Raw genomic sequence first — 14,645 nt, forward strand, 5'->3', positions numbered from 1 at the left:
AAGCTATGTTAGAGTATGCATGTTGAAGCCAAAGCAACTAAATTGTGCCTTCAAAGTCATGTTACTCTTCAATGTGAAGAAAGATGTGATTTCTAGCCTTCAGTCAAACTCTGTTTGAGAAATATCTAGGATCCCATGCTATTATTTGTTAAAGTTTGGGTCCAATCAGGGTAAAACAAAACAGCCACAAAGGTATTTTTGGAACACAGTAACTGTAGATATTAGTAGCATCATGGTTTTTACCTGGATATTACATGGGTCTCCTCTATCTCTGCTAGACAAATGCTTGAGTGCATTAAAGAAACAAGATCTCTCATTTTATGATCCCCAAATCTAGTCTTTGTGTCTCCTACATAAAACTGAAAGATATTGTCCCTGCAGTTCAGAAAAAGACAGAAAACACAGCAAACCCCCTGCTTATATGCGACCCTAAACCATCACCTCTTGGTTTCAGGCATTTTTCAAATGCTTGGTTGAAGGTTTTACACCTTCCAACAGCTCACATTTCCCTGAAGTTTTTTATACAAATATATACTGCTCCTACTAAGATTTTAACTCTTATTTATTTAGCTCAAATAAGAGGAAAAGTAGATTTGAAGGTTTCTGGGTGTTGGGGCATTTGTTTACAGGAAGGTTTGGTTATATAGTGGAAAAACCCTATAAACTGAACCAGTCACAACTGGTTCAGAGGAGGTGGACTGTGATGAGAATGGGTGATTAGCTGAGGACAGTTAGACCACAGCCTTTTACCACAGTAGGCTTCTAAACCATTTCCTTTTAATACAAATACAAAGTTAGAAAAACCACATGCCTAAGTTACTTGTGAATACCAAGGAGAAAGGCACGGTTTGATACAACTTGGTCTAACTGCATGCTTGTGATACACAGGGACTATTGCTGCCCCAGTAACTTGGGTGCTGTAGGATGTCTGCAGGACTTGCAGTCCTAAGCACAGGACAGAGTTAGATGTTGTCTATTAAGCGTGAACTTCTGTTGTTGGGACTTTGCTAACACTTGAAAGACATGACTTCTCAAGCACATATCTTACACAACTGATTTTCAGTGATTTCAAGCTTCTGCAAGTATGAGCACCACTACAGTAGCTGCTCTACTGCTATAGAGTTGCAGAACTAATACAAATACTACAAAAATGGTTATGGGCAATGTGGTGCTTCTGATATAAAGAAGATCGAACACGATTAACTTTTGCCATGAAAGTACAGAGAAGTCATCAGCACAAATGAGTTTGTGGAAAGGTATTTGTATATTCTTTATCATGTTAGAATTATTTTGTGTCCTATATGGTACAACTACTTGCACATGCTTGAGAATAATGATTTCTCAACAATCAACGAACAACAGGTGATACAGAAACTCTCTCATGCATTCTTCTCACATGTAGCTGTAAATGAGAAAGATCTACATAAGGATGATTGCAGTCTGCCAACAGATAATATCTGTTGAAAATAAGTACCAACACTAAAAAATTTTAAGAGCAATTCAAATTGTAGACTATTCAGTTTGAGATTTTGAAATGTGATGTGATGAGAAAACAAAAAACCTCTGAGGAACAGTTTGAGCAATAGTATCTCTGCACCTATAGATAGATACAGGGAGATAGGTAGATAGGTAGGTAGATAGATGATGGATGGATGGATGGATGGATAGATAGATAGATAGATAGATAGATAGATAGATAGATAGATAGATAGATAGATAGATATAGATAGATAGATAGATAGATAGATAGATAGATAGATAGATAGATAGATAGATAGTTACAGGGAAATAAATCAAATTACAATTAACAAGTACTTGTCAAGTTTTACCTAAGGAGTACAAACTGTCATTAAATAAAGTTCCACAATAGATAACTTTTACTTCTTTGCATTACTAGTTTCCTCATAAAGGTACATGAGAACACAGCTCCCAGTAATTTCCTAGTTCCTGGATTAACCTCAGGAACTACTGAATATATTTTGGACAAGTATTTTCATACCACCAGGAAGGCAAACTAATACATGTATATCAAGAATAAGCCTCCTTGTGAGATACTACAGCATATGGGAATATTCTACTTGTTTTCTAATTAATAAATTCTCTCAGCTGCTCCACTAGAAAATCCCAACAACTTCTCCCAAAGATTTTCTTTTACAGAACTGTAGATAAATAAAAATGAGATTCAAACCAACACATTGGGGGGGGGGGGAGGGGGGGGGGGCGGAGAGTGCTCAAATATATGAAAATGGGGGGGCTCAAAAGGAAAGGTGACCCACTGTTCCAAATGAGCACCAGAAGATTTCAAATCAGAAGCTTCAGCTTCTAAAGAAAATTTCATCCTTATGCCAGTTGGAGCTTTTGCCATTTGTGGAAAAGTGAATGCATGGGGCAAGATAATCCTGAAAATAAATGAAGCATTTATCAAAATGCGGAAATTATCTCTACACAGAATCAAAATGTACTACAAAAGGATACAGGCTTCTGCTGTGACAAAGTGCTCAGAGGCCTCCCCCAAAAAAGCTGAGATGGTCACAGGATTATGTGTCCAGAGACAGCTCCTGCAGGAGGCACTGCCTTGCAGGAAGGTGGCTTGATGAATTAATAATTTCAGTGAGACTTTTCCTTTCCTCTTCTAGAATAGCACAACAAGCAATCATTTTGAGGCTCAGATTGTAAAATAACAGTAGAAATGAACTTTTTCCAGACCGATTTTGAACATGCGACTAGGAGAATGACTGCTCAGCAATCAAGATTACATATCGCATCCCTTCACATTTAATATGAAGTCTCTAACCTTTCATATACTTTAATGTAATTTCATTTTTCATACCCATAAAGGGTGCATGAACTTTTTACTTGACAGCTGCAGCAGACTAGCAGAAAGAAAGTGCTCAAGCTATTGCTGAGGCCCAAGCAGCAGCTACTCGAAATTAGAACAATGGTGGCCACAGGCCCCTGGCCAACACAGGGAATGTGAGGCATGATTCCTGAATTCACACACAACGTTAACCTAATTAAACTGTGAAGAAAAGTTTGTTCAACCCTTGCGTGTGGGCAGGGAAGAAAAGAAGGAGCAGAAGGAGGGAGAATCAGAAACATTCCTACCTTCAAGTACAGTCACATATATAGGAACAAAAGGAGAACATTTCCAAAATTAACATACAGTTTTTCAAAGCTTTCTGAATCTTTGACTGCTACACCTACAGCAAGTGGCTGGGCCTCCTTTTAAAAATGTGAACAGCTTATTTCACTTATGTAGTTTCGATTTGCTTTTTTGGTGAAAGCACTGTTTCTACCAGGAGACCTTATTAAACCAGCAATCAAAACCAGATCGCTGATTATGTTTAACTAAAATACCTATTTTTTTCCTTTAAGCCATTAGTGTGTTTTAGTCTACAGGGAATCCCAGGGATTATGCCATTGCATAAAATTTCAAGAATCTCTATGCAGGAAAGACTCACTGTACCTGGAGCCTCAACATCCTGACCAGTAAGTAGGTTATTTAATTCACAACCTGTACTATGGTAACCCAAGTTTTTCCCCTTCCATTTTCTGTGTCAAAAAGAGACCTTAATTTGCAGTGCACTGTAGTGCACAGCAGTATATTTTTTACCTCATCACCCTAAGGCAGAGGTTTTAGACCCTTACACCAAGACACTGAAAGGTTTCTTGCTGTTTTATCAAGTTCTAACTCCACTTGAGAAAGCTTTTAACTTCTATCTTGAACATACTCTTGAATATCCTTGGATACACAATGAATATCTTGAATAGGTACAGAGCATACCTGCTCATCTTCACATAAGCTTGCAATATAAATGCAAGCAAACCCCTCAATGCAAGGAAAAACACACAGAATGTGCACATAGGCTTACAAAGGCCATGAAAGGTTGTGAACACTTCTGCCCCCAGGCTGACAGTTCTATTTCTGCAGGCCTCTACTTCTTGGGGAAAAAAAATCTACTTCCTTCAGAAAGCTTTGGGAAAGGCCGTTGTCTAAACTCTGACACACTCCTTTAGGCAAATTTAAGGACAGAGCAACAGCCAGACAGCACATTCATTCTGACTATGCTTCCTGAATGAAAGATTTGGCAGAAATAAAAATGCTTCCTTCAGCAAAGGTCTTCCAGTGAAATCCTGGGTCAGAAAGCAAAGAGCTATCAGGTTTCAAGAGTCAGATAACTCGTATCTCCAACACCATAGCAAGAGAGGCAGCTCAGACTCCTGGCAGATTCTCTCTCCACAAGACGCAGACTAATAGTTTTGCTTTTCTTTCTACCCAACACCATTATGAGTGGTAAGAATTCTTGGTGGACTATCAAAGTGAATATTGTTAAGGAATGAGACAGTGCTGTCAAAAAAACCCATTCAGAAGCTGCTAATGCTGCAATTAAACTGTGAAAAATACCAGCTTTTATAACTTTTAAAGATGCCAAAGGATACATTTAGTGTCTAGTGGTTCCTCCAAAGCTGAGGACACAACATTCCTGACTGCAACTCACCAATCACTCCTACACAAAGAAGGGAAACCTCATCATGTATTGCCTCCAGCTAAGGACAGGACCATGGAGAACAAGCAATAAGAGACTAACAGCTGCTGTGTTTGAAAGGGGCCGTGTTTCTATTGCAGAGGTATTGTAGGTTCCACCTCTACAATAATTCACTGAAAACTGCTCAAGCCATGTGTTCATCAAATACAGAACTGTTAAGGCCAGCTGCTTCTTCCTGCAATATGGGCTCTACTTTTAGTTAACTCACAGCAAATTCCATAATCATTCTTGACATGAATCTCTGGGGAAAATATTGTCTGGTTACCCTACTACATCGCCTCCCAGTAAAATCAATGGGGACTACTCTGGGTTAATCTGTGGCTTATTAAGTAATAAGAAATTTAACTGTCTGCAAACATAGAGACAAAGCACAGCCTAGTGTACAACATGTATAAAAGCAACTCAGCTGAGTGTTTTCACCACAGGGATGTCAGAACACGGTTGATCCCCTACCTCTGCTCTGTAGATGGCTCTCTGGTACAATATTTACTACTGGGAGGATGACTAGAGGAAGTGCAGACCCTAGGTACCTGGGTTAGGTGCTCAGGATTTAGGTGCACAGCCCTGGAATAGAGTCCAAATGCCTGTCCTATGGACAAAGGAAAATTGGTTGTCTAAGAGCGAGGTGTGACAAAGCCAGTGCTCAGACCAAGGAGCTAACCTAAAGGAGTCTCCAGTCCCATTCCCTTGCTTTCAGGCTGATATAGGACTTCAGTCCAGCACAGCTCCCACACTATGGAGCAGCCTCTCTGAAGGTGGTCTTTCCTGCTCCTGACATTCTTCCTTTCAGCATTGATGTCTGGTTGTGTTTTCCATTCTGATAGGCCCTCGCCACATTTCCCATCTACCCAGAGAGGAGGCAAGGAGGTAGCAAACCCTGCCACAGCTAAAATATATTGGGTATAGGTGTCAGGATTCTGGTAGTTGGGGACTGTAAGGGGCTCACAGTGAGGACAGGCTGAGACTTCACCTCACAATACCTTTTGTTCTCATATTTGTCACTCTGTAATCACTTTAAGAGTCTTCTCTGCCTCAAGAAAAATTATCATGGGTGTTAGAGGACTACTGCAACACAACAGATATAATGGACTTCCTACTACATTATTACCTGTTATGGGTTTAGGCTTTTTAGAGAACTTTTTCCATTGTCATTGCGAAGAAGAGGGAGGGGGGCTCCTCAGGGATGGATGGTTGGTGATTGAGCTAAAGGGAGGTGGCTGATAGCCCTAGCATACTAATGAAATCCTTTTGGTGCGGGGAACAGGGGTTTGGCAGGTATTTTTAGCTGGTGGGGATTTTTCTCTGCCGCTCTGAGACCGGGAGCTGTGGTGTGCCCCAGGAGCCGCGCGGTCTCCCCGGCTCTTTTTCTGCGCAGCAGCTCAGCGCTACGGCCAAGTTCTCCCTGCTTCCCTGCCTGCACCCACTGCCAGAGAGAGCATCCTTTCCCCCGGCAGACTCAGATTTTGCAGCAGCTGCCAGCCAGCATTGAGATCTCCCGCCACCAGCGTGAGTTTGCGGTAACCTTTCCAAAGACGGAGCACCCCCGGCTCCCGTCCCATGGAAGCGCCGGGTCGCACCCCAGTGCCCGCTGCCAGCAGCGTTCATAGCTACACCCAGAGGGAAAAAGCAGAGCGGGTTGGAAGTTTCTGTTACCGTGTTGTTGCTTGCTCTGTTCTGTTCTATTTTCTGGTAAAGAACTGTTGCTACGTTTTCTACTTTTTTTTTTGTCTGAAATCCCAATAATGTCAAAGTTATAATAATTTGGAGGAAGAAGTCTCCCTTCTATTCCAGAAGGGTTTCTGCTTTCCTTGGCAGACATTTATCTTTCAAAGATACTACCATAATTATTAAGATATTACCTTATTCTTCCTGATAAAAGGAGACACCCTGGATTCCACAGACTAAACGCTCTTGATATGAGAACAGGGTGAACTTGCTCTATTTTAATACATTGTAGAGGGTACCTCAAGTAGACTGCAAATATGATTCCAAGTTAGATATACAGAATTCTAGCTGTAGACTCCTAATTTCAAATTGAAAAATACTCTACCTATAGTTTACTTTATCACTGTTCTGCATGAGAAGGTGCTAGCATGTAACAATGCAGACAGAGAGGTACTCAGGCTCTCTAAACTATCATTAAAAGTGTTATTTACTAAATCTAACATTACAAGGGGAGTATATTATAGGCAATCTTACATCATTTGAGATGGCAAGAATGCTGGTTGCTGTAGCTTTGACCAGGCCTCTGATCTACATGCATCGTGCTAGACAGACCTTGTCAATAGGCGAGATTTTTTTATTTGGTCATTTGAATTATCTTATAATTTTCTTATAGAACAATAGCTCTATTCATAAAGGATGCTCACAGAAGAATTTCTTGCCATCTTTAGAGATTAAACCACAGCCATGGAAGTGGCATAACCACTGCTACCAAGTGGGAGCTGCCTGCAAGCTACTAATTTACAATGAGCTGGCTGAGTTGATCCTGCAGTCACAGAACCTGTGCAGCACAAAGAACCTGAGGCCATTTCATATATACAGGACAGGCCTGCAGCTGCTGAGGTTAAGTGTTATATGTTCTGCTAACTCCACACTGCACAGGGGTCTCCAATCAGGATCATTACATTCCACCTATTGATCCACATGGAGCTTACCTTTCCCCAAGATATTAGAGATTGGATGAGGAATGTATGTCTTTCTTAGCTTCAAGTACAAGGTGCAGTAGAGCAGACATGGTCTGTTCAAGATCACTAGCTCCTCGAATAAAATACCTTCTGCAAGGTAATCAACATCCTCTCCCAAACCACAGGTGACCTCCTGGTATAGCACAAAACCAGCAACTATATTTTTCAAACCAGTATTTTCTATGGGTACAGTGCTCTTTGCTAGAGGTGTATTTTACACACTAACTGCCCCTTTCTAACAATACACAATTAATGGAAACAACATCCACTTCATCTGGAGTTTGAATTTACCTACCATCATCTACTGATATACTGATATACAAGTTATTTATATTATACAAGCTAGAGGTCTTATGGCAGTTTCTGGAGGGAGATCAGCCTTGCTTTCTTGACAGTTCTAGGCATACCAACACAGAAATGAGAAGCTGCAGCACTCTCAGGTTGAGAAGGCTTCCTATGCTCCAAGTAGGCTTCACACAAAGCTTGCTTTCTAGTTACAGGAAACTGTCACTGCAGGCTGCAGGGATATTGAAGTGACAAATGGAGGAAAGAGCTCATCCTGTTTACATCCTTCTACTACAGAAGAGTACAACATCAGCTTTACATCCCCCACTGGAATTACTGATTCTCAGGGCAAGCCTGTAAGTTTTAGATCAATAGCCCTAACATTGTATTATGGAGGAACATAAGAAAACATTCAGCAGGCACTGCCTTCACCTGAACTGCTTCAGAACTTCATCTGAACACTTCAACTGAACTAGAGACTAACATGGACAAACCAAGCATAAGAGTGACTTCTGTTTACACAAAGGAAGGAGTCTCATGCCTCTTCACCTGGGACAGGTGAGGCTGTGAATCTCTCCTCTGTCACCATAACCCTGGGATGCATTTGTCTCTTCATATCCTCACAACAGAAGAAGCCACTTCAAAAAGTAGCAAATAAAAACCAGGCAGTGCTATACATCCTTAAAACAGTTTGATATTCCTCTAACACATCACCTAGTGGAGTATTAACAGTGTCAAATCACAAATAGAGGGTTCTTCCTTGGTGTTTTGAAGCTACATTTTATCAGGGACAAATGCATCAAAAGCCCATTAGAACAAAGCAGGGAAGCTCATGCTGCTAAGGCTCTACCCTTAAAATACCCCCTTGCCCATGTCTCAAAGAAGAGCATCTCTCACAGTCTTCATTAGCATGCCAGACCAGCACCAAATCAAGGCAGAATCCAGATTCTGTTTCTCAAACCACATTTGTCACTGTGGCAATTGATTTTCTGCTCCAGCTGGATAGCCAAATTGGAGCTGACAGGCTGGCTAATGCAGTGAAAAGACTGATGTCTCAAGGTATTTTGAGATGCATGGTGGGGGGAAGATAAGGTAGGTCAGACCTTGCCCTGGTAAGATAGTGAGCTGCTTCCCACCACCCACCCCTAGAGCCTTTATCCTAGCCCCCCACTGTCTGCCAGTCATTTGCACATGGGAAGCAGTGCTCCACTCTTGCCCAAGCCAGCTTCTGAGTAGCCAAAGGAAGTCCCACCTCTGGGGAAGGCCCAGGAAGGCCAAGGAGTATTTAAGGCTTAAAATGAGGCCAGCATACACTTTGACCCTACCTTCATCTTGGAGTTTCTATCTGAATGCTGCTGGAACCCACGAGCTGCCTTTTCTTTATCTTTTAAATATGTGCTTTTCTATCTTTTCTGTCTTTCTTCTTTTTAATTCCCTCTTCTTGAAACATTCTGAGTAATTTAACATTGAAGGGGTTTAAAATTTACTAAATTGAATGGGCCAAATCAATGCTTTGAGCAGTATTTTCTGTTGATTGGATGTTGTACTAAATCTTTTGCTAAATTTCCCTGACTTTCTAGTTTGCCAGCAAACTTTTGTCTTGCTTCAACCTCTTGAGAATATCTGGTTGGTGTTTCTCCCATGCATCTAACCCAGAGTACATGAACCTCTGTAAAGTCCTTTATTAGAGCCTTACACACAGTTGCTTACACAGATAAAACAGAGGAGGTAGAGAGTTCACTGGCTGCACTATGCCCAGACTGGACTATATAACCTGGTATTCTGTTGAATTTGCTTTTATTTTCTTATCGCAAGAACTTGGAAATCTCTTCAATTAATATGCCCATGCTAACAGAACTGTTATTAACTTTTCTTTAAAAAAAAACTACTAGAAATCTTGATTTTAAGAAAGAATGTAGCTATGCTTTACCTCTACCCCAAGAGAAACTCCTTACCTGACTGTCAGTTTAATACTGAAACTGTAGTTTTCCCTGTAGCATATAATGTCCAGCTTCAATGGAGTGGTTTAGAGGAGGTGAATGAAAAGAAAGGTCCCCTACCCACATGCCAAATAGACTTTTGTACACAATGAAAACCTCCAAAGTATCAGTTTATCTTCAGAATACCTAACAAAGAACTAATCAAGAGCTGAGTTTCTACTGAATAAGTACACAACAAAAAGCAAAGAGTTAACAGCACAATGATCTATGTGATCACCAAGGGTAATTGTCTCCTATTTAATAAACAGGCTTAAGTAGATCTGCTACTTACAAGGTATCTTAACAGGGAATGATTTTTTTTTAAAAGTCCAGGAGACATCCAGAGACAGAAAGATCTAGTTTTGCACTGTCAAGATAGCTGCTCTTTGGAAACAGCTGTAGTCAAGCAGAGGTACTATCAGGATTGCAAAGGTCCTGAAACCTGCCTTGCTTAGAGAAATACTCCCAGAAGAGTAGCAATTTCCAAGTGGAAAACACCTGCTGCAGGTCCAAAGAATGATTCCTCTCAGACTAAGGCTCCTGCTGGCCTCAAGAAGAGTTCAACACAGGGGCAGTTCCACTTCAAACACTTCATCATTGCCTCTGCCGGTGCTACTGATGTCCTACTTGTTATGTGCCAGCTCGAAGAGTCTAAGTTCTTAATCGTACTCACTGTCTACAGGAAGTATGCTACAGACAAAAACCACACCATTCCAGAAAATACCTTCTTCCTTCCGCAGCTCCTCTGCTCTTTGGCAGTACTGTCAAACAGTAGCAGACCAAACTAAGAAAAAAAAATTCAAACTCACTCTTTCAAAGGTAAAAAGATACTTGTTAAGAATATGAAGATCACATTTTACTATTCTACAGATTTTGTCCTGTTAGCATCTCAATATTAAAAAAAAAGCACAAAACATCCAGGTTTGGTCAGTAAAGTGTCCTTTTAATAAACTCCTTAGCCGCATTTCTCACTCCCTTCCTCCCCCCATAAAATTTCAATTCGCACTTAAGAGGATGGCACAATTTGATGGTGTACAATTTCAGTTTTTAAATCTGCACTCTTAATGCTAAGAGTATCAGGAGCTAGTATTTGACAAAATTACATAGGAGTCAGATGTGCCCATGCAAAAGAAGCAGATCTTTATATACAGTCCCTATTTTCTCTTATAAATTTAAATATTTTAAAAAATGTATTTTCAAAATGTATAAAGTTTAGGGAATACCCCAAATGTATCTTAAAATAAAATGCTTTCTGGTTTCAAAGGTTATTTCAACAATGAAGACTAAATTGCACCAGATAAAAGGCACTTGTGCTGTGTGATGTCTTAAGCAAGTATATGTTAGTTTCATAATACAGTGTCTTGAATTCATGCAGCTGTCTCTGAGCATCAAGCATCATTAAAGCAGCCAAAAGAGATAGTGAGTAAACTTGATTCCACAGTTGTAAAAACATACAGCTTTGTGCTCCATCTTTGACTCTAAAATCAAACACTACTGAAAAATTGCTGTCATTCACATGGGAATTCAAACTACATTTCATTCTCTCATAAATTACAAAAAGTATGCCATTTAATTATGAAACTAAACCACCAGTGAACAGCTCAGTGTTCAAATAGTTTGTGCCACTGAAAGTCTGTATTTATAAACAAGCTAGGGACTAGTTATTCAAGGAGCAGTGCATTGTATTTTCAATTTCCATTTCACTGTTGAGATAAAAGCGCAGTCCTATTTGCCTTCATCTTCTCCAGCCTTTTCATTAAATGGCTATTGGTCATCTCCATCTCTTCTATCTTATCCAGTGCTGTTCTTAACTATAAAAAAAAAAAAATCACAATCAATTTAGTTTATTTAGGCTTTGTGCTGTTCTCAAGCTTGATAAGAGGAATAAAAGTATTATGTTTCATAAGAGTGCCACAGAAGTTAAGATGTAACATTTCCATTATTGCAGAATTAAACCGTTAAAAATAATTGTGAAGCAAATGAAGTGTAGTGTATTCACTACTGACTATAATGAATTCATTATTTACTACTATAATTCAGTAGTGCATTCACTACTGAACACTCATGAATTCACTATTCACTGAACTGAAGTGTATTAATTCCAAAAGGACTAGGTGCCTGCAACCTCCCATTACATGAACGCAATTTACCTAGAACAAGATAAAGTACTCCCCACCATTACTTGCATACAGATACGTATTCCTATCAAAGGTATCAGGCATCATTTTAGTGATGCAGTAGCTCTTAGGCAAGAATGATCAACAGCTCAGTTAAGCACAGTTTCTCCCCAGAATCCTGTGAGGTACAAGTTGGAAAATTCCCAGGCTGTCACTTGACATAGGAACCATTCAACTCTCTAGCAATTTTTGTACAAGGATTACTTTGAAATATAAAGTATTTTAAATTATCATACTTAGAAAAAAAATATCACTTGGATGCTTCCTTTCAAGGAATAACAACATTGAATTGTAGTTAGTATTACTTTAATGCACTAGATGTCTTCTTAATGTCATATTGAGACTTAAAGGTCATCTCAAAAAACAATTAAAAGCTGTAATTGAAGATTACAAAAAAAAAAAAAAGCTTGGAGGCAAAGGAAAGAGCAGCTCAAGACAGAAAGGAACATACAGCTGGAAAGAAAACCAAGTCAGTTACCTCTCGCTGAAGCTTCCTTTTTTCAGCTTTGAGTTCATCTTCTACTTTTTCTGCATTTTCTGCTGCATTTTTATACCTTGCAACCTGTCCCTCAAGTCGTCCAATCTGTAAACCCAAATAAGACAAAAAGAACATACTCAGGTGCTCCACCTGGAATTCACCTGCCACCAGCTGCTCTTCTAAGGACACAGCCGAGAAGATACAGAAGGTTAAAGAACTAACAGAGAGTGAAGAGTTGGAATGCAAAAAGTCAACAATTGGGAAACACATGGGATTAAAAATGAAAGTGGAAAGTTGAAAAGCAGAAACTGTATGAAAAGGTGCAAAGTAGAAAGGAGACTGTGAAGATCAATACATGATGAAAGAGGTCTTGAGCCCAAGCACAGAGTTCAGCAGTAAGGAGAGGACTTGAGACAAACCCTGATTGCAACCTGCAAATGTTAAAACCACTGGCTGGATTGTTTTATGTACCCTGCTACCCCTAAATCCACATGATAGGCTCCTAGACTGAATCTGTGTAAAAGAGAAAAGATACACATCTGTGATTTGAATTATAATCCTTCGTTAAATTTTCAGGTAATAAGCTGTAGTTAAGTTCCTAAAAAACAAAAGTATGGCAGATTATAAAGAAAAACTGAAGCTACCAGCTCTAGAAAAATCAATTTATGTAACTTAATTACTCATAAGAAAGTTGTAAATACTGTGGAAGGTACAAAATTTACTTTGTAAAGTTGAGAGTTATCTATGAAATCAATCGCATTTTGTAAGTCAATAACATGGTTTTATAGCTCGGCATCTCAGCTGATTTTCTCTTATGGTTAGGCTGTGCACAAGTATTTAATTGCAAGAAATATGAAAAATATGGTATCATTCTATGCAAACTAAATATGAAACAGTAAATCAAATGCTGAAAGATGCTTTCATAGTTTTTATTGAAAAAAGTATTGTAAAAGTGTGCAGTGTAATAACAATCATGAAGAAAGACACTTACATTTTGTTCCAAAGTAGTTATATCTTGTTCAGCTTTTGAAAGCTTAAATTTGTATTCACTAATTTGTCTGTTGGCATCTCCTAAATAAAAATTGACATGAATATGTTAGTCAAAGCAACTCTCTAAACTAGCAGTTTCCTTTTTAATTAAAATTCATTAAAAAGACCATTTTATTGAGAAGCCCATATCCAGGATCACAAAGAGGTAAATGTTCTTTTAGCAGCCTACAAGAGTATGGAAAATAAATAATTTTCCTTCAGTTAGAGAACACAGCTACTGTCTCTATAAAAGTGTGTATTAAATCTCAGGTGCACCAATGAGATACACACCTTTTAAAACACATGGTTAGATCAGCAAACTAATTCCTTAGAGAACAGAATCAACATAATAATAACACACACTGCAAAATGTCAGACCACAATAAACATAATACCAGCAGCATTCAGCTTAGACATCTGTAATAATATTTGAATAAGGAGCACAAGGCTTGAACCTGACTGACAAACTCTAAGGAGCTTGGCAAATTATTTTGGTGATATATTTGAGCCCTCGCATTGCCAATGCTTTGTTTATGTTCATGAACACAAGCATGTTAAATGACAGTCTGTCAAACAAATAAGTTTTCAGCTGAATAGCTTGCTTGAAATAAAAAGCATCTCAGTGCTTCTATGAAGCAACACTAAATATTATGTTAAATGAATTTTCATGTTTTGCTTCAGGACAAGTCTTCTAGGCTAGGTTTCTATATCAAAGATTGAACAAAATCACCCCATAGAATACATATTTTTTTAAAATCTTAGCTGAAATTCTATTGTCTAACAATTGTATCCAAGTAGTGGGACCCACTCTAGGCAAGGTTATCAATTGAAAAATAACTTCCCAGAATGTTGTTCTTCAAAACTGAAAGAGATGGATTTTGAAGCTATTCTGCAGTGAGAATTCCATGCAAGGACATATATCAGCAAAACCTATCTGCTCAACAATATAGTCACTCACAATACTACTAGTGCACAGCAAGAGGAGCTGGAAATACTCTTTGGAAAGAGAATAACTTTGAACAGTAACCATATACCTACTTTGCATTTCAATTAGCTGCAAGTCAGAGCCATTCTCCAAACCCATTATATCTGGATTCATGCCATCACTTTTAGAGTATTTCTGTCGTTCTTCTTCCAACTGCATCTTCAGTTTTCTAACCTGAAAAAGGAAGTGTTTCTTTATGAAAAGGAGACTCCCAGAAGTTCAGCAGTTGCTTATCTAAATGTTCAATGGTAAAAAGGCAGAGTAGTCCTGAGATGCCACTGGCTGCGAAGGTTCCATAAACAAGAATAGCAGAGCCATGTAGGAGAGTCAGTCCCTGAGGTCTGTGGCTGTAGGACCCCATCCCCACCACTGGGTGAGCATCCTCTGCATGGCAGTGCACAACCCAAGCCCACCAGTTTGGTCAGTGCTGCAGGGATATCTGCACGTGAGGAGCACCTAGTAACTAACACACCTAACT

At 39.3% G+C, this 14,645-nt stretch overlaps 1 protein-coding gene across 18 annotated transcripts in view; it reads right to left on the reverse strand.

The window, feature by feature from the left end:
- Positions 1–10,420: 10,420 nt before the first annotated feature.
- Positions 10,421–14,645, reverse strand: part of LRRFIP2 (LRR binding FLII interacting protein 2) — a 55,163-nt gene continuing 50,938 nt past the window's right edge. For all 18 annotated transcript variants that reach the window (XM_058830603.1, XM_058830615.1, XM_058830608.1 and 15 more), the window contains 4 exons: positions 14,221–14,341; positions 13,145–13,224; positions 12,154–12,258; positions 10,421–11,309 (listed from right to left, as the gene is read on the reverse strand). In XM_058830603.1, coding sequence (XP_058686586.1) covers positions 11,199–11,309; positions 12,154–12,258; positions 13,145–13,224; positions 14,221–14,341 — 417 coding nt within the window. In that variant the 3' untranslated portion in view covers positions 10,421–11,198. The remainder of the gene's footprint in view (positions 11,310–12,153; positions 12,259–13,144; positions 13,225–14,220; positions 14,342–14,645) is intronic.

Source organism: Poecile atricapillus, chromosome 2 (genome assembly GCF_030490865.1).
Source record: "Poecile atricapillus isolate bPoeAtr1 chromosome 2, bPoeAtr1.hap1, whole genome shotgun sequence".
NCBI lineage: Eukaryota > Metazoa > Chordata > Aves > Passeriformes > Paridae > Poecile > Poecile atricapillus.